This window comes from Megachile rotundata, chromosome 15 (genome assembly GCF_050947335.1).
Source record: "Megachile rotundata isolate GNS110a chromosome 15, iyMegRotu1, whole genome shotgun sequence".
In the NCBI taxonomy this organism is placed as follows: Eukaryota; Metazoa; Arthropoda; class Insecta; order Hymenoptera; family Megachilidae; genus Megachile; species Megachile rotundata.
Window position 1 is genome coordinate 5,152,289 of NC_134997.1, and position 23,445 is coordinate 5,175,733.

Sequence of the window (23,445 nt, forward strand, 5' to 3'; positions counted from 1 at the left end):
CAAATTCTCAAATTTCCAAATTTTCCATACTTTCAAATTCTCTAATTGCCAAATTCTCAAATTCCCAAATTTCCAAATTTTCCACATTTTCAAATTCTCAAATTTCCAAAATTCAACATTCAAAAATATCGAGTTACAAAATAAAAAAATGTTCAAATACCAAAAACCAAAATCCACAATTACAAGTCCCAAAATTCCAAACTTCTCAAGTTGTACTCAAGTTCACCGTGCGTTACATTGAGAAAATCTTAAATTAAGATTTTTGAGCTTAAACTTTAAAAGAATTTTTGACACCATCTAACTTTTTAGAGGGTGAGAGGAAAAAAGAATTTTTTTTTAAGCCATCGCAACGTACGTGTTCGAGAAGTTTTTGTAGGTTTTTCCATTCCCCATTTTGCGATGACGTGAACGTTACAGTAACGTTAATTCGGTCACGTTAGCGAGGTGTGCATGCACAACGTCTACCATGTTTCGTATCTCCGTTTAAAATCAAAATTCCTTGCCAGGTTAATAAGGGAGATACATCAGATAACACGTCCAACGAACGACGCGCTTATTTTTAACATATTTCCCTTAATTATCTATAAATTGCTCCTTTTACGGCGAAGATTTTCAGAATTTATAAAGGCTGATTCTGATAACGTCTATAAGGAGTTCTATCATCAAACTATTATGTAGTTAACCACTATTTATTTTAATTATTAAAACTTGTTCTCCTTTTATGCGATGAATCAGCTTTTTTTATTTAGTATTAGTTAATTGATTCAGGTAGTTATTTATTTTATTTTAAGCAAGTTATTTATCAAAGCAAATATTACTAATTTTATTGTATCTTTGAATTTTTGGCTTTTTTTTTACCTTGTTGAGGAAGATTTAGGAATTTTACTTCCTTCAGGAAAATTTAGGGTTTTATTTTTTTGGGGGGGGGGAATGTAGAGGAACTATTTTACTATTTTAGAATTGTTTGGAAGTTATTTTATATTTTGGAATTTGTTTGTAGTTAAATGATTTGGTAATAATACAGATGGAATTTGGGGATTTTGGAATTTGAAACTCAATTATTTGAAAATTTAAAAATTTGAAAATTTAAGCACGTAGAAATTTATTATTTTTGAAATATAAGATTTGAGGAGTTGAGAATTAGACGATTTGAAAATATGGAAAATTTAGTAAGATTTTGAGAATTAGTGAATTTGGAAAGTTGAGAATTTGGGAATATGAGAATTTGAAAATATGAGAATTTGGAAGTTTAAGAATTTGAAAATGTGGAAAATTTAGAAATTTGAGAATTTGGAAGTTTGAGAAATTGTGAATTTGTGAATTTGTGAATTTGTGAATTTGAAAATTTGGAAATTTGAGAATTTATGAATTTGGGATTTTGAGAATCTGGGAATTTGGAAATTTGAGAATTTATGAATTTGGGATTTTGAGAATCTGGGAATTTGGAAATTTGAGAATTTATGAATTTGGGATATTGAGAATTTGTGAATTTGTGAATTTGTGAATTTGTGAATTTGAGAATTTGTGAATTTGAGAATTTGAGAATTTGAGAATTTGAGAATTTGAGAATTTGGGAGTTGGGGACTTTAGAAGTTTGGAAATTTAGAAATTTGGGAATTTGTGAAATTGAAAATTTGGAAATTTGGAAACTTGGAAACTTGGAAATTTGGAAACTTGGAATTTTGTAGTTTTAGAACTTGGAATTATGGAATTTAAGAGTTTTGGTACTTGAAAATTTTTCAACTTTAGAACTCGATATTTTAGAATTTTGGAATTTACAAATTAGGGGATTTTGGAATTTGGAACTAGAGAATTTAGGAATTTTGAAATTTCAGCACTTGAAATTGTGGCTCTTGGAATTTTAAAATTTAATAATTTTGATATTTGAGAATTTTTGAATTTTGGAACTCAGGATTTTAGAATCTGCAAAATTGAGAATTTTGGAACTTGGAATTTGAGAATATTAAAATTTTAGAACTTGAGAATTTTATAATTTTGAAATTTGAGAAATTTTTTAATTTGTGGTTTTATAAATCTGAATGCTTCAAAATTTGGAAACATGCTAACTCGAAAATTTGAAAATTACAAAAGTTCATCAATCTGAGTTTGTGAATTCGAAAATTTGTCTATTTCGGAACTTGTAAAAATTCCTAAATGTAACCTGTATCAATCTAACGTATGTAATACGTGACAAATGCAAATTATGGCAATATAACGCGTGACGATATTTCGCTAAATATTCAGCTTAGAATTTGCTATCTCATTCCAGTATTTCGTTACCTGTACACATTCGAGTCGGTACAAAGACGGCAATATAACGAGAGCCCACTGTATCTATTACAGCACCTTCAATTTCCGAATATATATGAATATTCGTTAACAGATAAATAGAACATGGAAATTTAGGAATTTTCGAAGTTCTACACCACAGGAATTAGTCCTAACAATCAGCCATTACACTGAATCTACCAAACCAGTACAAATGACCAATTCACAAGTTTCTTCTTTCAAATTACAAGACTTGAAAGGCTTTCTTGAAATCTGTCATGATTTCTATCGACGCGACGCGAAGAATTAGTGCGTATATTACTGATGTTTAATTTATCTTTCATCTTCACTTTTAATTGCAAATTAAGTGAGCACGCCGGTAAGTTCAGTATTAAACGTTTGCACTCGAAAGCTGACTCACATACACCATTCGGTTGAATACAAGTTTAAATAAATATTTTTCATCTAAATCTGTAATCTTATACACGTGACACACAAACATAATCAACAGTGGCAATTAATAATGGAAAAATAATAATTCCAAAAAGATTCATTGAACTTTTCAACCAGGCTTTAAAGTGCCACCAAACCTTCCTAAATGATTAATATACATGTATTTTTACAATGTTAAATTCTAGTGATCGAAGGATATAGGTTAGGTTGTCGAAGTAATAAAAGACCATCAAAGGTACATATAAGAACAATATAAGGTATATTTCTTCACAAGTCACACATAGCATCTAGTATCGAGGATAAACGATACGTTGGTTAGGTATTGAATTCAGATTAACAGGCTCGAGTCGTACAGCATCGGAATCTTAACTTAATAAAGGTAAGCCGTACAAATCGTACCGTAAAATCGAATCGATATCCATCCCCTGTTTACTCGTCGTCTTCCTTTTTTTTCATTTCATTCTCCTCCTGTTCTATTATTAGTTTAATCGTCACGCAATTTTTAATACCTACGCGTTCGCTTGATGTACAAAATTCGCAGCTAAATCATTCACGACGGAAGAAAAGATAAAATGGTGACCGTTTAATTATCTTGTTTACGTTCGAAGACGAATCTCGTCGCGCGATGAAGAAACACTCAGTCCTCGTTTATTAATTACACGTGATCGTTTGATCTCTCCGTTGGCAGACAGATCCGGTGAATGTTTTAATTCGCTTACTAGTATAAAAAAGGCGCCTGTTGTATTATAACAAAGTAACAAATACAATTACAGCTAAATTAATTGGTAATCGATTAGTCTGCGCGGTGAGCTCCTCTTTTAACCTTTCACTCCCTTGGTGGATCTCTGCAATATACAAAGAGATATTATTATTCCATCTTATTGTATTTAACTCTTTTATTATAAAATTGTAAGAACTTCTATGTAAACAATACTTCTGTTCAGAAAATTAAGAAAACTGAAATTTATTTCCATTACACTCAATTTCTTAAGCATTTTTAAATTTTAAATTGCATTTAAATAAATAAATATTGTTTTCGTTTATTTGTATTATATTCAATTTCTTAAACACCTTTTTGCTTTCAGATATACTTATTTTTAAATAGAACATTCTATTTGCAATACTAAAGCTTCTATTATTTTTTTACACTAAAAAATATTTGTAAAATAAATTCAGTTTCAACTTCACATTTTTTTTTAATTCTGAATTATACATTTTTATACCTTGCCATAAATTTGAAAATTTTTAAACAAACTTTTTATTATGATTTTTTATTTACTAGAAATATGTATAAATAAATTTTTAAGGATTGCTGTTAAATAATTAATTTTAATGTTAATGTTTTAAATGTAAAAGAGGAGTTAATAGAAATATGGTTTTGGTGATTCTTCTTATATTTTTTTATTATGGAGTGTTTTGAAAATTTCTTATAGGACCTACCGCAGGTGCTTCTTTGCGACCAACGATTTTGCATTGAGTACGTCCGATTAAACCGTATTGGTAATCGCACGAGCAATCTTTCTCGAATTCTACGTTAACGAGTCCATCGACGATCCTCCTTGCAGCTACTTGAATGAATTGCTTCTTCTGGTTTGGTTTAGCGTCTAAGAAGTTGTCTGAACTGAACGCTGCTCCTCCAGACTGTAACAAGTTCGAGTAACGACTTTAGTGATGAGGATATTCTAGACTTATTGATTCAAGAAATTTCAGTTTTCAAATGCAGGGTTAGAAATTTAAAATATTTCTATTTGAGGATTTAGACTTTTCACATTTGGGTGTTCAATTATTTAGAAACTTAAAATTTTTAATTTTGATATTCTGAATCTTCAAATTTGAGAGTTGAATAATTTGTAAATTTCAAATTTTTTTAATAATCTAAATACCTCTTTTGAAACACCGATATATTTACAATTATATCTTAAGAGAGTTCTACTAAAATAATCCTTTATATTAAAATAAAAAAAGTTATGAATTTTTCTGTCAAAATCATATTTCAAGTTTCTAAATTTTTTTTAACATTTAACGTTTAAATTTACCAAAGGATATGAAGTATCCTTTAATATTACAACAACTTTCAAAGATAATTTGTAATTTTTTTCAAGTTTAAACAGTAAGTAGCTTCTTTGTAAGGAACATTTTGAGTGGCAGGAGTCTTGAACGTCTCAGTCTGCCATGTTATTTTTATGAAATGTAACCGACGAGTGTTAATTATTTGTAAAAAAAACTGATTCTACAAAAGGCGGAAGAAGGATCGGTTATTGAACACTCACGGAAACTGCGAAGTCAGCGCAGACGTCGTTGGTCGTCGCGACGAGGTTGTTCTTCATGTCGCTGCTTCCGCTGAGAGGCTTCTTCTTGCTGTCAGCAAACGTGTACGCGTAATCTTGGTCATAGCCGACGATATTCTTCTGTGGTTTACCCGATACAAGCAGTTCGTTCGGGTATGACACGTGATGATATGTAAGTCCGAGATCGCGGTACATTTTCTGACCCAACAGAAGCCTTATTTGTTGCAGCTGAAAAGACAACAAAATTACATTATTTATTTTGTATCATCTAACATTGATTAATTATGTAAATCTCCATCTTTTATCAGGTCTATATGTGTAGTTTATTTACCAGGATAATGTCCTTTTTTATTAGGTTAATATACCTAACTTTTTTATTATATTAGTATATATCATTTTATAGGACCAACTTTTTATCAGATTTATCAGATCAACATATTTGATTTTTTATAATCTTCACAGTATAAATTTGTCGATTCTATGTACACATACTATAATAATTCTCTATAATTCATTATACAGTACATATTTACAAAGAAATTTCCTTTCACTTTCATCTTCTAAAAATATAGTATACAGAAAATCTATTCTAAGTTTGAGTTAAAAAGTTTTAATTTAAGAAGCAATATTCATGAAAACAAATTAATTAATTAAATGAAAATCAAATTGATGAAAGAGTCAATATTGATATAACCGTTCAAATTTCAATTGAATTTGAAATTTAGTAGATTTTAATAGAAATCGACTAATAATATTATTAACATAGGTTAGGTTCTATAACGGTTAACTCTGTATAAATATCTTGTAATTTCTTTTTAAATCAGAACGACATTTATCGTTAGTTTCAGTGTTTCACTATAGTGCAAATTGGCGCAATCTTAAGAGCTTTTGTTGTCTTGTTGGTATTGGATCACTCTAGGGTACAATAAGTTGGTAGCAATGGTTACTTCGTTCAAAATCCTATGTCCTGTGTGTATCGTGTCCGGTGAAGTATGAACGTCCGTTACGTGTCTCTATTATCCGTTAAATGCATAATTTAATATCTCTACATTATAAAATTTCTTTATTAGTATTAATATGTGCAACTGTATCGTCTGTTGAGTAATTAATTCGTAGTAATTCGTTGAGTAATTAATTGGTAGAAAATGATGCTTACAGAAATAGGGAATGGACTCTTCTCGCATGGATTAGCAATCACGCCAACAACCGCTTTGGCTGCGCCTGGTTTAAACGGATATCGGATTGCTTCCTCATAAGCGTCGGTCAGTCTAAATGTTCCTAGTTCAATGTCCAGCTTCTGGTGCAAGTAGGTTATCTTCTTTTCCGTGTTGCCTTCCTTCGCTTCCTGGAAACAATTTGTTATTTTCTCGTTTAACGCACGCAAACGCCACGGCAAAAACTGGACGCCATCTTTAATGGACGGTACGGTGAAATTTGATACCTTACGTGGAAGACTAGCATGAAGATTGATGATTTATGCGTTCGCTATTAGTTACGTGCAGAGTTATACAATCTTGAAAACACTAATTTATATCGCGAGATAATATTAATGACTTTGATTGTTTTGATTACTATTTATGCAATTTTAGAAATAAATTAATTTATGGTGCAAAATAAAATTGGTGATTACTTTGATTACTATTAATTATACAATTTCCAATAAAAATTTGTTTATATTGAAAAATAAAATGGCTAATAAACTTGATTATTTTAATTAATAGTAATTATACAGTTTCTAACAAAAATTGGTTTATATTGAAAAATGTAATTGCTAACAAAATTTATTATTTTGATTATCACAAGATTTATGTAATTTAAGAAATAAATTAATTTATGGTACAAAATATAATTGCTAATAAACTTGATTATTTTACTATCAGATTTATACAATCTCAATAGGACTTGCTTCAAGATAAAATTGCTCGTGCAATTAATCATGTATTCAATTATGACATTTGCTTCTAATGGTAAAGATTAGTCATTGATACCTATGAATATTCATAAGAACGATGTTAACGTCTCCAGAAAGAAAAACTAAATCAATTATATCCCGAATCGCGTCAGAAAGTAGAAAAACTCTACCATACATAGTGAATCACTGGAATGATTCATTAATGATAGATAATTAACGCAAACAAGTGTTACATTGGCGCTAGAGAGAATGACACGTATAAAAACGGGGAGAAAAAGAATGTCGCAGAAAATGATTGAACGTAGAACCGAGCTTTCAATTAACGTTCATCATTCAAGAAAATAATTACCTCCATACTGACACTCGGTTTCTTCTCGCTGAATTTCATGTTCTTCACATCATCTTCGATGTTTGTGTTGCCGTTTAAGGTGTAGTGTTGCGGCCATTTCATGCTTTCGCTGAATCCGATTAGACCAATATGCACGTCCCTGTTAATATTAATTAATATCAGTATATTAATTTTGGTAACTTTAATATGAAATAAAAAATAGTTTATAATCAAGAAAACGATAATTTGTAAAGTATAATAAACTCTTGTTATATTGCCGCGAACTCGACTATAGACTTTTTTAATGATTACTCTCAAGACCTGGTTTATGATTTCTGTTAGAACCTGTTTCATAACTATACAGAAATATTTGTTTCTTTTGAAAGAAATATGTTTAATTTTCTTTTTTGTGAAGACATAAATATTCAAGTCAATTGTTTAAGTCTGTATAATAAGCATTTGAAATTATTTAGTTGATCAATAAGTATAATGTATTTCTTGATCAATAGGAGTCACTCACGTGATACCATGTTGTTTCAATTCCTCTCTGAGTTCACCCATCAATGGCGTAACCAGTTCCTTGTAAATTTTGTCATTTGGAGTTTGTTGTTCCACAACGAATACGATATCAGCCTCTTTCTTTGGTACTTTCACGCTGAATGTGTCGCCGATGTTTATCTTGTTCGCACCCACTTTGCAGCTTGCTGAAATACCGCGAGAAAACACATTAACCTGTTTCCGATTTAGCATATGAGAAGGTATGAGAAACCAAGGTTTTCTTTTACATCTTCTTGATATTAGAACAGATTATAATGAAACAATTGTGGGTACAGATCAACTGACCGATTGACAAGTTTCTTATTAGAAATTCAATTTCGGCGATTTTTTAAAATCTACGTTGATTTTAATTAAAATAAAAAAGTCAAAAGGTAACTTACTGCATGTTGAAGGAACACGAGTAGTCATCACACGTTGTGCGTAACAAGCATAGTGATAAGCCGTGGCAATTATGCAAGCATTTTCAGGTGTACCCATGCCAACTGCGTGATCGCAGGCCTCGCGATAATTAGCCGGATTTACGTAGTTGAAGCATGACCTGTAAACAAATGTTTAAAATTATTTTAAAAGAAAACAGACTGCATCTCGTTTTGAGGAACCGTTTTAAATATAGACGAAGTAAAAAAATAATAAATCACTCAAAAAGAATTCTTCGCTCATCTCCTTTGTTTGTAAACCTTCCGCAATTAAAAAAGAAAGGTAAAGATTTTAAAAGTTAGAAAATTACGATATTGTACATATACTAAAGTAAATAGAATACATGTTTTTATATCAATAACTAAAAAATGTGCAGCAAAAAAAAAAATACTAATTTTCATGAGACTTGTAATTTATCATCAAGAGAAAGATAAAATTTATCGAGAAATAGCACAGTTATTAGTAATGAAGAAAAGTACAGTAGCAAACAGCATTAAAAGTTACAAGAAAGATATATGTACCATGCGCATGCGCTATATGTAATACGCGCATGCGCAGTGAGAATATATAAAGAAAAGGGACAACCTCAAATCTTTAATGGAAGAGAAGAAAGAAAATTAATATGAAGAGTTAAAATAAATCCGTATTGCAATGCTGTCCAATTAGCTTCAGAGAATTATCATGAAAATGGAAAGAAAATCGCTGCTGAAATTGTACGTATAATAATGAGAAACTATGGGTATAATGGTCGAATACCAAGAAGAAAATTGTACGTTAATGATATACATTGGGATAAAGACTGATTTTTCCGGGGGAATTTATTGAATAGCCTTAAGATTGGTGCAAGGATATTATTTTATTGAAATATTGTGCTTTTGGTTCGGATAGAGAAAGTATAATGTGGCAAAGAGTAAATGAAGGTTTAATGCCAAGCAATCTAAAACTTACTTTAAAACACAAAGGAGATTCTGTTATAAGTTTGTATTTCTAGTGAGTGAGTTGGTGTTCATTGATGATATTTTAGATAAGAATAAATATTAGGACGTTTTAAAATAAATTTACTAAATAGTGCAAATAATATGGAAATACAAATTGCTTTAAAATTTTATGATTTTTATTTTTATAATAAAATGAATTTTGAATGAATTTTATAATAAAATTCACCTAATTACCACATTAAAGTAAACTAAACAAAATTCTAGAAGTGCCAAACTTTAACAATGTAGAACTATTGGAGTAACAGATTTCGACATTCAAAATCATTATATTCTGTCTATATTTGTTGAATACTATCAGCTTATACAAAAAAGAAGTTAGGAAATAAGAAATTTAATCAAAAGAACAAAAAGAAGGAAAATGGACTTACTTTAATGAGGAACTTTGGCTGGTGAAATATTCTGTACAAATTGGAGCTCTCTCTTTGTGATGAACTGCAGTTGTATCTGGACACTCATTCTTCAATTTATAGGCATTTCCAAACTCAGTTGAGCTTTCGGTGATCTGAAGAGAAATATTAAGTTTGAATTAATTTAATGGAATGAGTTTGATTGATACATGAATGCAAGATTGCAAGATTAAATAATGCAGTCTTTAGAGCAACGATACATGAAATATTATTTAATATGTTTTTTTTTTTAGTTCAAAGCGCAGTGTATTGAAGTTCTGATATATTCTAGTCCCAAAGTTTAAAAGTATTTGAATTATTAAATTTGTAAACTTTTACTATATTTAATTGCAAAGTCACAAAGTTATAAAGCTCAACCATTTTGGGAGGCATATGTTATCAAATTTAGAGAAGTCTGTACTATCAAATTCTTAAATTTTTAAATCTTCGAATTCCCAAATTGTAAAATGTACAAATCTGTAAATTCCTGAATTCTAAAATTTATAAGTATTCAAATTCTCAAAGTTTCAATACTTACACCCTGCTAATTTTCAAATTCCTAAATTTCTAATTTCTCAAAAACCAAACCACCAAATTCAAAAACTTTCAAATTTTCTATATCTAAAATACCAAAGATACGAAGCATCAAAATCAGACATTCAAAAAAATTCAAAGAAAGTTTCTATATTTAGGATTCTTTATATAAGTCGTCTGACTAATATTATCAAGATTAAAAGAATTAGCGTTATTTAAAAACTCGAAAACGAATTGTGGTAGCAACAAGATGCCTTAAAAATCTAAAGACACATAAATTAGCCAAAATCTCGATAAACGTACAGATTCCACAGGTATAAAAATAGCGTAGTGCCCTAGAAGATCAAGCACAAGGGTCAAAGGATCGTTGCCCTTTAAAGATCGAACGATATTCGGCGACGCACGAGAGCCAACCACCTCCTTTACCACAACATTTCCACGAAAACGTTTATATACACTCGGGTGTAATATAAGCTCTACTTGGATAAGGATACAAGTATATTCTAACTTTACAATTTTCAAATTTACAAATTTCTAATGGAGGTGTTCAATTTTTCTCATTTCTAATTTTATTTCTATGTATTTCTAATTTATTTATATTTTCTAATCTCTAATAAATTTTTAATTTGTAATTTTTTAATTTAAACATTTTTTATTTTAAATTATTTATAATTTTTTCAAGTTAAAATAATGAATGTCTTCTTTGTAAGAGACATTTCTAATTATTGGTTAAAAATAAGCTAAAAATACTGAAGATTTCCACATTCTGAGATTTAAAAGTTATTAGATCTCCAAGTCCCTTCATTACATCTCTGAATTCCTAAATTCTCAAATATCCAGATCCCTAGATCTAGTTTCCAAAGTTTCTAAACTACTAAATCCCCAGATTCTCACAACAATAGATGACCAAATCATGAAGTCTTCAAATTGCTAAACTGCTCAATCCCTAGATTCCCATATTAATATATCATTAATCTCTAAAGTCCCCATATTTCTAGATCACCAAATACTAAATTCCCCACATTCTTAGATACCCAAATCCTTATATCCCCAAATATTAAGATTTCCAAATTCTAAGATGATCTAAGTAGATTGCGGTATCTCTGAAGTCCTAAATCACTAGATCCCTAGATCTATAACGGACCCTCTTCCCAAATTTCTCAACTTCTAAATCACTAGATTCCCATATCAATGATGACCAGACATTAAAGTCTCCAAATTTTTAGATTCCCGAATTCCTAAACCAGTTCCTAACTTCCCAAGATCCTACACAAATTTTTATCTCCTCAAGTTTCTAAATCGATAAATCCCTAGATTCCCATACTCATAGATCCCCAAAGCACAAAATCCCCAAAATCCCTATGCTTACAATATAATATTTAGATACGCGGTTTGAATCTTTAATCCAGCACTGTAATTTTCGGATTCCTAAAAATCGCTAAAAACTTAATGGCCTGTTCTGGTGACCGAATATTCCGAGTATTATTCTTGGGGATTTTTGAGGCCTTTGGCGGAAAATTGATGAGCTCTGGCGGTCCTTGTTTATCTTGTAATGTACTGTTCAGGAAAGACAAGGAGAGTAGATATATGGTTTCCAAAAGTGTACAAAAATGCGACTTCATTTTGCCAAGATTTTGAAGCCAGCAATATTTTGTCATGATTTTTTTCAGAATATTCTTTGTACAATTCTTCGGTGCTGTAAGGAGTGCTATTTGAGAAATGGGACGTGAAAAAATTTCTTCTATAAAAACTTGCATGTTTCCTTCTCGTGAAGGTTTAAGGATGAAATTGCGAAATTGAGCTTTTTATCGCATCGAAGAATTATATAAGGAATATTTTGAAAAAGAAATCATGACAAAATTCTCGGCTCAAAATCCAGGTAAAACGAAGCAGTATTCTTGTACATTTGTGGAAATGCAATCTCTTGTGACCTTGTTTCTCCTGATCAATACACCATAAGATAAACAAGGATAAGTTTCCATCAGAGTCGCTGAAAGTTATACTCACAGCATTCGGTCACCAGTGTTGGCCCTTAAGCGGTCTGAATGAAATTTAAATGTATCTGACGTGACTGTCACATTTTCCCTAGGGAAGAGATATTTGCTGGTGACTGTACTTCCGTGAGTTTGAACGCTTTAGAAAGTTCGTGACACGTGACACATACCTTTCCGGAGGGCAAAGTATAATCATCGTACGGTTCATTGTTGCCATCACCAAAGAGCCCGCGTAGTTTGCCCAAGTAGAAACCGGAAACGTGGACGGCGCAAATCATTGGCACCTTGTTTGAACACGTGAGACGTACGCCGTAATCGGATTTGACATTGGCGAATGGTTGGACGAGGTATGCGTGCAAGTTCTTCGTGCTCGCTGGGAAATCGGCCGGTTTGTTATTCACCAGGATCTGAAAGCAACAATTATGCCGATGTTAGAAATTTACCGAATTGATTTCTTCAAGTTTTCAGCTTTTAATCTCTGAATTTTCTACTTTTTTTCGTTTCAAGCTTTCAAATATGGAATCTCTTAATTTTTAAACTATCATGTTTTTAATATTTTCATTTTTAAGATTTTTAATTCGTGCAGCATCACATTTTTGAATTTTCAAGATTTTCAATTTTTCAAATTTTAAGTTTTTCAAATTTTTAATTTTCAACTTTTGCAGTATGATATTTTCACATTTTTTATTTTTTGAATTTTTAAATTTTCAAATTTTAAATTTCGGAAATATTATAAAATTTTCAAATTTCAAAAATGTGACTTTTCCTAAATTTGTCAAGTGCATCATTTTCAAATTCGAAGGGTAACATTATATTTGCTTACGTTTCCATTGTTCTTGAGCGTGATGCTTTCTTTAGGTTCTGTAATAGTGACACTGATAAGATTTCCTCCTTGTAAGTTCGCCACTACCGAGAAGTTTCCGTCTTCCATGTCCTGTGCCAGGATATAGTTGCACGTTCCAGGCATCGTCAAATGGCGTCCATCGAATGTGAAAATGTGTCCTCCATCAGTAACGACTGCTGATTTGCTGAATGGTGGCAGTATGTCGCTTGGGTAAAGGGTTGGCCTATAATATCATTTTAATCTATTTAAAAGCAGCCCTTAGGATTTGTTATCTTAGTACTTATTTAGTACTTATTTATTTACTTTGGAATTTTAATATTTTGGGACTTATGAATTTTTAAATTTTGTAAATCTTTGTAGTAAGTGACTTTGAGACCTATGGATTTGGAAATATTTGAAGATGACTTTGTAACTTTGGGACTCATGAATTTTAGAATTATTTAATCTTTAAATCTTTAGGGCTTGGATTTTTGAAATTTAAAAATTTTTGCATTTTTAAGCTTTGAGATTTTAGGACTCTTCTACTTTAAAATCTTATAAAACGACCTTCAGCTTCTAAAAGCTTCTCAGTATTTAAAAATTTAATTATTAATTATAACATTAATATCATATACTTTCAATCTAAATTACCAATTATTATTAATCAAATAGATTAATTTTTGAATTAAAATTACCAATCGTCAACACTTAAATTGATTGATTTTTCAATTTATATTACTAATGGTTAACAAATCAAATTGTGCATCAAATTGATTCATTCCTATTTACCAATACTAACAATGAATATACAAATTACTAAGAATGAAATTTTACAATTTAAATTATCGCTTATAACAGCGAAATCGATCAATTTTCCAATTTGGTACCTAGAATTATCCTTCTAACGTGCAGATCGACCCTCCCGTTTCCATACCAAACTATTTAACTAGAATAACATTCGTGTCAGCCGTTTCTTCAGCATTCAACATTTTAATACTAAATGCCCAATAAAATCAATTTAATACCATCGCTTTGAAGGTAGCACAAAGTTTAAATAGTCAATACATTGTAATTTCCATCTGTCGCTTTAATTTAGCTGGCTTTGTGAGGAATATAATAATCGATGCCTCGACAGAGGTTGTCTGCAGAATCTCTCTTCGTTACGACCAAGACGAGGGCGATAAGACAAAGGAAAAGTTGGACGTAGGTTACAGAAAACTCATTTATCGAAATGGGCTACCTATAAGTGTAGTACAGATCCAATGGCGACGGTAGCTCCTGGTTGCGCAACAGATTCAGGACGGATAGCCTGAGGGTAGAAATGCCTGGAAGCTTTGACAAAAGGCTGAAATCAATGGGTGACTGGATTTGAACAAAGTTTAATGCGTTATCGAAGGTTGCCTGCTTCTGTAAAAGGGTCAGCAGGGATTGGATCGCAGTCACTGCGTACGAGTACAGCCTCTTCAGCTCCGCTATCTCGTCAACCTGGAAAACATAAAAATATTCGACTATTAGAAAAAACTGCAAGTACTGCAAATTGCTGGAATCATAAACTCTTAGGTCATGTAGATACATCTCTGGATTTCCAAATCTAAAGATTTTTACATATCTAAACCTCCAAATTCTTAAAGCCACAGATTTCTTAAAATAAACGTAGGAAAATTAATTTTATAATTTTCAACCTTTTCACTATGCAAACTTTCAAATTTACAAATTATCAAGTTTGTAAATTTGTAAGCTTACAAATTTTCAAGTTTACAAATTTTAAATACTCGAGTTTCCTTATTTCCAGGTACTGCAAATTGCTGAAACCCTAACCTCCTAAGTTACCATCCCCCCAACTACCTAAACCTCCAAATCCCTAAATCTAAATTTGTAAAATGAACCAAAATAAACTAACTAACAGTAGCTAAACTATTAAAACATCAAATTAGCGTGTGTACACGTCGGACTTAACCAGAGAAATCAAATACTTCCACAATTTATACGTTTTGTACGTTTCACAGTTTGTACCTTTTCGCGTTTGACGTGTTTAAGAAGATACTGGCATGAAGCATCAGTGAGTTGACGCAGTTCTTCCGTGGGCAGAGCTGTGTTCAAAACCCTACAAAATTCTTCAACAGGACTGATGACCATTTCCGGTATCTGGAAGTTCAGCAACTCCTGGTATTTCTCTTTGGCTACCTCGTAAATCGGTAGAGCTTTCAGCTGGTTGACCAACATGGCGGCGAATTCCTCAAGATTCGCTTTAATCTGTTCCAATCCTTTTGTTATTATCTTCGCAAAGTCCTGGGTCATTCCTGATACCACGCTCATAACGTCTTGTATCTCCTTTTGATGCTCGTTGATGATATTCAAGATAGCATTCAGATAAGTGTTTGCGAGTTTGGCGACGGCGTCGAGGATTTCCATAACTTGATGGAAAATCTTGTTGTAAGATGCTTTCAGCTCGGGATAAGTTCGCGCGATGGCTTTCTCCACATCCACTATAATTGTGTTTAACTGCTCCCGCAATTTTTCTAAACCTTGAGCGATCTGTTTCATGGTTTCTGCCACGGTTGCGACTAATGCGCCGAAATATTTATTTCTGAAAAAGAGGTATTTATTGTTAGATTTGCGGTGAAGCGATGGTTCATGAAGAACCAAGAAATTCAAAAGTTTAAAAATGAAAAATAAATATTAAGAAATTTTAAAACAAAATATTTATAAATTCAAAAACTTATAAATTAAAAAATTTAAGTATTTTAAAATTGAGAAAATAAATAATAATAAAGGCATTTATGGGAAATTGTAACATTCAAAAATTAATTAGGAACTTAAAAGATTAAGAACAAAAAAAATTAAGCATTTTAAAATTGAGAAATAAAAGAATAAAGAAATTTAAAAGTCAAGAAAACAAATGTTCAAATTAGAGATTTAAAAGATTAGAAATTAACAAATTTTGGTAAAAATTTTGGAATTTAGGGATTTTGGGGATTTAGGGATTTAGGAATTTGGGAATTTAGAAATTTGGAAATTTGGGAAATTACAAATTTAAGAATTTCGGAATTTGAAAATTTAGGAATTTAGGAATTTGGGAACTTAGAAATTTGAAAATTTGGGAATTTACGAATTTAAGAATTTTGGAATTCGAAAATTTAGGAAATTAGAAATTTAGGAATTTAAGAATTTGAAAATTTGGAAATTTTGGAAATTTTGGAATTTGGGAATTTAGGAATTTAGGAATTTTAGAATTTTAGAATTTTAGAATTTGAAAATTTTCTGAATTTGAGAATTTGGAATTTTGGGAATTTGGGAATTTGGGAATTTGGGAATTTACAAATTTAAGAATTTAGGAATTTGAAAATTTGGAAATGTAAGAATTTAGAAATCTAGGAATTTAAGAATTAAAAATTTTAAAAATGTAGAAATTTGGAAATGTAGATATCAAAACATGAAAGCACAAAAAGTTGGAAATTTGGATATTTTTAACTATAAGAATTTAAAGCTCTTCAAATTAGAAATATGAAAATCACAAATTTAGACATTTCAAAATCTACAAGCTAAAAATTTAGAAATATAGAAATTTGAACCATACAAACATATTTATTTAAAACCTATTAAAAAAATTAAAAATTCTCTAAAAAAATCAATTATAAATTAAAAAATCTAAAAACTCAGAAAAAGAAAATTTTCTCGTAAAAATTTGATCGATTTCTAAAATTTCCATCAAGAATATCAAGTAGCGCATAAGAATACTTACAAGGTAGCTTGAATTTCTTTGACAGTTTCGTCAGCATAGAAATCATCCTTCATCTTATTTAACTCTCCTTGATAATAGTCCATGAGGGGCTTTAGGTTCGGTTCGGCCTTTTTCAGATGTTCCACAAGGTCTGTAGTCTCTGCTTTTACCTTCTCAACCACGTATTCATGTACGTCTTTCATCTTCATAGCCAGTTGGATATTTCTATTTTTATATATTTCCTGGAATATTTCAACGAGGGGTAGAACGTGTCCTTGGCACCTTGTTCTCTCAACGATCGATAAAACCTGTACACTTACCAAAAGTTCGGCTACGTTTTCCTTGTTGTAACCAAAATCAGGCTTCAAGAATTGTTTCTCGTCAAGATGAACCAAAACGTGGAACAGTTCCTTCTTGGCGCCATTTTTGTACAAATCTGCGTGGACTTGGGCTAATTGGCCGATCACTGCTTGTCCGTTCACGCTTAGTTTGTCGTTTGGTTTGTCTGAAATAAATATTTTTGTAAAATAAATGTGTTTATGAAATAAATATGTCTGTGATAAGTTTTCTGTTTCCCGCTCTTGTAAGTGAATGGTTAGCGCTTCCGTTTTTTGTTTCCTTGACTAGTCACTAAAGTGACTACTTTAGTTAACGGTAAATACAGTGACTACACTAGTCAATTGACGCTAACCTCTAAATTCTAAATCGTCACGCATTAGGCTTCACCACGCGGTTGTCTTTTTTAGTAATCGTTCTTTTTAAAGTAACTAATGTTTCAAAGTAGTTAAATAATGTATTAAGTGTATAAATAAATATATATGTGTCTATTATTACAAGCCCCCTCGGAATGAAATAAATAATATTTCTTTGTCTCAAATAGTAAGTCGATTTCGTTTGAATGTAATTCAGTTCCTTTTGCCTTTTTGGGAATTTTATATAATGATATTAATACTGAAAGTGTAAAGTCAAATAAATAAGGTTTACAAGTTTTTTGTTTCGGATCAAAGAATTTGTCGAGAGACTTTTCGTGAAATCTGTGAAATTACAAATTGCTTGGTTTGCGTTAAAAAATTTGTTGAGGGACTTTTCGTGAAATCTGTGAAATTACAAGTTGCTTGGTTTGCGTTGAAAAATTTGTTGAGGGACTTTTCGTGAAATTTATGAAATTACAAGTTGCTTCTCTTGAATTAAAGAATTTGTTGAGACTTTTCATGAATCTGTGTTTCTTTTTTTATTGAAATAAAGAAGTAACGTGTAAGTGAACTTATGTTGTACTGTTTGTTTACTTTTATTATTAATTTCGAATTAAGTGTGTATTACGCGACGGTAAGATTAGTGTTAGAATGTTCTAGAAAGTGGAAATTAGGAAATTTAAGAATTTACAAAATAAGTGATTTGTAAATTTGAAAAATTTGTAAATATTTATTAAAAGATTTGAAATTTTGTTAAATTTAGAAATTTAATAATTGAAAGATTTTAAAATATGATAAATTTAGAAATATAGTATTTTAAAAATTCAGAAGTAAAAATTTTGATGTCTGAAAGTTTGATAATTTAGAAAGTGAACATAGAAATTTAAAAAATTAGAAAATTTTCAAGTTCAAGAATTAATAAATTTATGAATATAAAAATTTAAAAAATTGCAAGTTTTAAAATTATATTATTTATAAAAGTGGAAATTTATGAATATAGCAATTTAAAATTTAGAAAAGATGCAAACTCTTTTTCATAAATTCAGAAAAATATCTCAAAACAAAAAATTAACTAATTTAAAAAACTTACCTTTCGGATGAATTTGCAAATTAAAACGGTTAAAATCGTTGGCTTCAAAGGTGATCACATTGGGTGTTTCTCCCAACACAGACAATTCTCTGTCGATTTTCTGTCGATTTTTCGCGAATTGCAACTTCCAGTCGTCCCTGATCAATTCTTTGTCGGGCAAAGTAGCCAGCAACGAAATGTGATTGACATCCGCGGAAAATAGAACACCCATGGTCTTCATTTTCTGATTCACATCGCTGTAAGAGAAGAAGCTACCAAATCCTGCTTGTTGTTTGGACAAAGTGAGATGAGATTTGAGATCGAGTTTCAAGTGCTGTCCACGGCTGTTCACTTCGACGGAACCGGTCACATTTGACCCATCTGTGATCGGTTGTCGTTGCACGTTAGCCACCAGCGAGATCATCTGAGATTTCTTGGCGAAGACGTCGATGTCCAGATTGGCAGTCAACAGACGGTCGCGGCTATGATGAAGCGATCCTTTCACTACCATACCCTTTAATTGATCGACAAAAATTTTATTTTGTTTTATTTATGTTGTACAATGTGAAGCAATCTGATTTCAACCAGATTTTTACTGTTAATGTAAAGTGCATTTTTGGAATGCAATTTTCTGTGAAAATACAGTGCACGCTTGATAAATAACCGCTCCATGAATACCCGTTGTTGACAGTCATCTTAATTCGCCGTTTTGTCGAATATGTATGGTGTTTAACTTTTAACGTTTGAGTTTAATGTTTGAATACATATTTTTTATCACGGAAAATATGTGCAGTAGTTTAAAATATTTTAAACCATTATATTATTAAAATATTTTTAGATTTTGTGTAGTTTGAAATAATCAATTAAATTATGTACATATATAGTTCATTCATATTGCATATTAATAGTGAGCAGATCCTTCTAGCTTTATGCGGTCAAGTGATACTCACGAGAGCGGTAAAAGTGATTTAGTGACCGCCATCGTGATTTAAATTGGATATGATAAGAAGCGGTAAAATTTAAATCTGTTTAAAACGAATTTTCATCATTAAATTACAAGGCAAGTATTCTGTTACAAAATTACATATTTTCATTAAATTATAATAATCTGCTACAGAATTAGTTTTAATTTCATAGTAATTTTAGTATATAAATAAATTTTTATGTAATGTAACAAAATAAAGATTTTTAGCAATATCACTGCAATCAATGTAAGCAATTAATGTGAGCAAAATTCGTGATTCGTTATACATGTCATTACAACAAAAAAGTGAAGACATGAATGTACATTTTAGTGACTGCTCGATAAATGACCTAACCTAACCTAAACCAGGCTTTTACCGAACGAGCACTGTGATTATTGAAATCCTTCGCATAATTTGCAGTCATTGCTCTGTCGATAATTACACTGGACCCACCCCTTTAGAATGAAAATTGGTTCCATCCCTTTAACATAAAAACTGGATTTACCCCTTTATCATGAACATTGAAATCACCTCTTTAAAATGTAAACTGAGTCTACCTCTTTAAAATATAAACTGGATTTACCACTTTATAGAGAAAATTAGGTCTACCTCTAAAATGAAAATTTAATTCACTCCTTTAAAATTAAAACTAGGTCCACCTATTTAAAATAAAAACTGGGTCCACTTCTTTAAAATGAAAAGTGGACCCACTCGTTTAAACTGAAAACTGGATTCACCCCTTCAAAGTGAAAATTGGTTCCACCACTTTAAAATGAAAATTATTTCCACCCGTTTGAAGTGAGAACTGGGACCACTACTTTAAAATGAAAACCATGTCCACTACTTCAAAATGAAAATTAGGTCTATCCCTTTAGAATAAAACTTGGATATCTCTAAAATACAAATTGAATCCACCCCTCTAAAATGAAGACTAGGGTTCCCCTTTAAACTGCACAGTGGTAATAAAATCTTTTATTCAGACTCTTTGTTAGACTGTCCCTAAAATCCACATCAAATTTAAAGATTCTATTAAATTTAACAGACGTGACAGCCTCAAACAAAAATCCTCTTTTATATCTGACCTAATTTAAATTTCACTTATAATCTTAAAGTTCACAGTAACATCTAATTAAGTGATTAACGTGTATTATACCTTAGGTTGGGTAGGATAAGTGAATTTGGTTTCTCCGCTGAGCGACAAGTTGTTCTCGTCGATAAGGACGTCTCCGCTGCTTGACAGGCTAGTCTTATCGGCCGGCTTGTTCTTTCTGTCAAGGTAAATCGACAGGTCCACCTTGTACGCGCCAGTGTGCTTGGTCTTCGGCAAATCATACGTCGCAACGGCGGCTATCTCACGAGATGGCAGCGTCAGGATGCTGGCTATAATCAGAAAGCAATAGTGTCACAGTTGTCACCGGTAGTGTCACCTGGCGATAGCCATGGTGTCATTTTCGCGCTCAAAATGTCTAACCAGAGCTCAAACGAGATTACCTGCTTCTTTAGGATGGATGTAAACTTGGTAGGTGTATTCGGACTTGTCTTTGGTAGAGTGGAGATAGAGATTAGTGGTGTGGTCGAAGATGGGCTTCTTCAACTCCGTGCTGGTTTTTAACCCGAACTCGGCAGGTACGTTGAACTTCTTCAGGTCGACCTCCACCGTTATCTGGTGCTTCAGCAGAGCTTTCTCTGAAAATGTAACAAATTAAGCTGTGAAAGATTACTCTGTATGAAGTATTTCTCAGTCTTGAAAGAAGATTAGACGAAAGTAAGAAGATCGCTTACGTTCCACATCAAGGGTCGATTGAAGCTTGAAGTGAGCACAGTCCTTGTTCTGTTCGCAGTAACTGTTGAATACGTGCACCTCCTTGTTTGACAGTTTCAGTTCGCCAACGATAGCTGACGGTCCGAAATTAGCGTTCAATACCATCGCGACTCCTACTTCACCGTCCTTCTCGCGTGTTAATTGCTGACGAGTGTACTTAAAGGACGAGCTCTTCGTGTCGTCGCCAACTTTCAGACTTCCGTTACCTTCCACCACGATCTTTCCATCTTCGTCGCGCTTCTTGTAACTTGTGCTGAAGAGTAGACAGTGCACGCTTAGTCCCACAAATGATCATAGTGTAAATAATCGAAGCAAACTGGTTTTAATTGAATAGCGAACTTGGAATTGTTTTGAATATCGAAATTGAACCAAGAAGCGATAAATCTATTAACAGGAATGATTTGTGATATAAATTTAAATCTAATGCTTTGATTCGGGACTGCTTATGATATGGACTATGCTAGATTCGGGCCAGTTGAAGACTGAGAATTATCAAATCTGAGGTGTGGTGTAAATTAAGGTTGAATTCATGAAGAGTTGAACTACTGTCAATAGTAGCTCTAACGTGTGATGATCTGGTCAGATTCATTTATGGAAGCGAGTAGGTTAAATCTATGTTTGATTTCATGTATATATACCTTCCAGCTACGATGTTCTGACCGTCACTGGTGACAGTGATGACAATCCTCTTTCCAGACTTTGCTGTTGGTTTGTTGGCAATTTCAGCATGGATTTTACGGTGTTTTAGTTTGTCACTATCAAAATTGGCGTTGATTACGAAGTTGTCTACGCTTTCTAAGTCTACGTGTGCGTCGGCAACCGCGAATCCTTTGGGAGTATCCACTTTCCATTCACCTGGAACGCAAGTGTTGAATAATACAGTGGCCGCTCGTTATGTGACCGCTACGTAATCCGCCGTTACATGCTATTATACCGCAATACTTAGCTACTTAAATCTGGAGGAGTAGGTTAGAAAGGGAATTTAAATATTTAGTGAATTAGAAATCTATAAATCTAGGAATCTAGGAGTCTAGAAATGTAAGAATCTAGAAATTTAGGGAGCTAGGATCCTAGGAACCTAGAAACTTAAAAATCTAGAAATATAAGAACCTAGGGACTTAGAAACCTAGGAATTGAAAAATCTAAAAACCTAGGAATTGAAAAATCTAAAAACCTAGAAACCTAGCGACCTAAAAACCTGGAAACCTAGGAATCTAGAAACTTAGAAACGTAAGATCGTACAAATCTACAATCCCAAATAAAGAAATTCGCAAATTCTAAAACTAAGAAATCTGTCAATAATGTATACATCATTGGTATCCAATATTGCCCGTTCCCGCGTACAAGCCGAAACATAGGGAATTATCTAGTAGTTGCTATAAGTAACCATATCAAAGAATCAGTTTCCTTTATTACCTTTGTATTCCTTGTCACCCAGCTTCTGGAATTTGGAGAGCACTTCTGTCTTTCCTAACGGAGAGCTGGCTGTCAGGTGGAATATATTGTTTGTGCTCTGTTGCTGAATCTCAGAGTTCAAAGTGTACTTGTTGTCATCGGCAGTAAGAACGCTGTCGACTAACAATCTATTCTGTTCCTTGAATCTCTGTAAACCGGAATAGGAAATTAAGTAAACTACATTCATGAAAACAGATGTATCTCAATCCATTACCTGGTATTTCAAATCCAAGTTAAGATTACGTAGTTTCTCCGCAAGCATATTGCCTTTAGCTTTCAGGTTGACCGTCGCGACATCGGGAAGGTACTCGTTGTCAGATCGAAGGGACAGCTTTTTGTCTCCGTAGCTGGCATTCAGATCGACCATTGCTGTCTGCTTCTCGGAATTAGGCACGTACTCGTATTTACCGTCTACTTTCAGAGGTGGATTCTGCAGGATGTTCAAGATCAGCTTTCCTGTGCCCGAACTGGGCAAGTTGGAGTCCTTATCCGGCAACTGTAGTTTGTAGGATAGCTCTCCTTGCATCTTTTTGTCATTGTTGTACGTCAACTTTATGTTCTCAGCGTAGTCTATCAAGTTCTTCTCGGTGGCGTCTAGCAAACTCGAGGAGACCTCCAACTTCAGGTTGCTAAGCTTGTCGCTAGGCAGTTTCATCTCGAAGACACCGTCCAACTTGGAAGGCTTGTCAACCTGGTTGCCCTCGCTGATTGTTCCGCTGCACTGTAATTGAATCAGACATGTAAGTCGAAGAAGACTAAAGA

The 23,445-nt window shown here is 32.2% G+C and overlaps 1 protein-coding gene across 1 annotated transcript in view; it reads right to left on the minus strand.

The window, feature by feature from the left end:
* Window positions 1–2,957: 2,957 nt before the first annotated feature.
* apolpp (retinoid- and fatty-acid binding glycoprotein apolipophorin) overlaps window positions 2,958–23,445 on the minus strand; it is a 57,262-nt gene continuing 36,774 nt past the window's right edge. Inside the window, exons 6-26 of the mRNA XM_012292766.2 lie at window positions 22,898–23,404; window positions 22,645–22,831; window positions 21,867–22,083; window positions 21,189–21,481; window positions 20,898–21,092; window positions 20,560–20,786; window positions 18,463–18,955; window positions 17,001–17,185; window positions 16,702–16,922; window positions 14,973–15,546; window positions 14,200–14,444; window positions 12,960–13,203; window positions 12,307–12,543; window positions 9,591–9,724; window positions 8,188–8,345; window positions 7,770–7,953; window positions 7,271–7,409; window positions 6,166–6,354; window positions 4,992–5,237; window positions 4,162–4,362; window positions 2,958–3,566 (exon numbers count right to left, since the gene is read on the minus strand). Coding sequence (XP_012148156.2) covers window positions 3,540–3,566; window positions 4,162–4,362; window positions 4,992–5,237; window positions 6,166–6,354; window positions 7,271–7,409; window positions 7,770–7,953; window positions 8,188–8,345; window positions 9,591–9,724; window positions 12,307–12,543; window positions 12,960–13,203; window positions 14,200–14,444; window positions 14,973–15,546; window positions 16,702–16,922; window positions 17,001–17,185; window positions 18,463–18,955; window positions 20,560–20,786; window positions 20,898–21,092; window positions 21,189–21,481; window positions 21,867–22,083; window positions 22,645–22,831; window positions 22,898–23,404 — 5,103 coding nt within the window. The 3' untranslated portion in view covers window positions 2,958–3,539. The remainder of the gene's footprint in view (window positions 3,567–4,161; window positions 4,363–4,991; window positions 5,238–6,165; window positions 6,355–7,270; window positions 7,410–7,769; window positions 7,954–8,187; window positions 8,346–9,590; window positions 9,725–12,306; window positions 12,544–12,959; window positions 13,204–14,199; window positions 14,445–14,972; window positions 15,547–16,701; window positions 16,923–17,000; window positions 17,186–18,462; window positions 18,956–20,559; window positions 20,787–20,897; window positions 21,093–21,188; window positions 21,482–21,866; window positions 22,084–22,644; window positions 22,832–22,897; window positions 23,405–23,445) is intronic.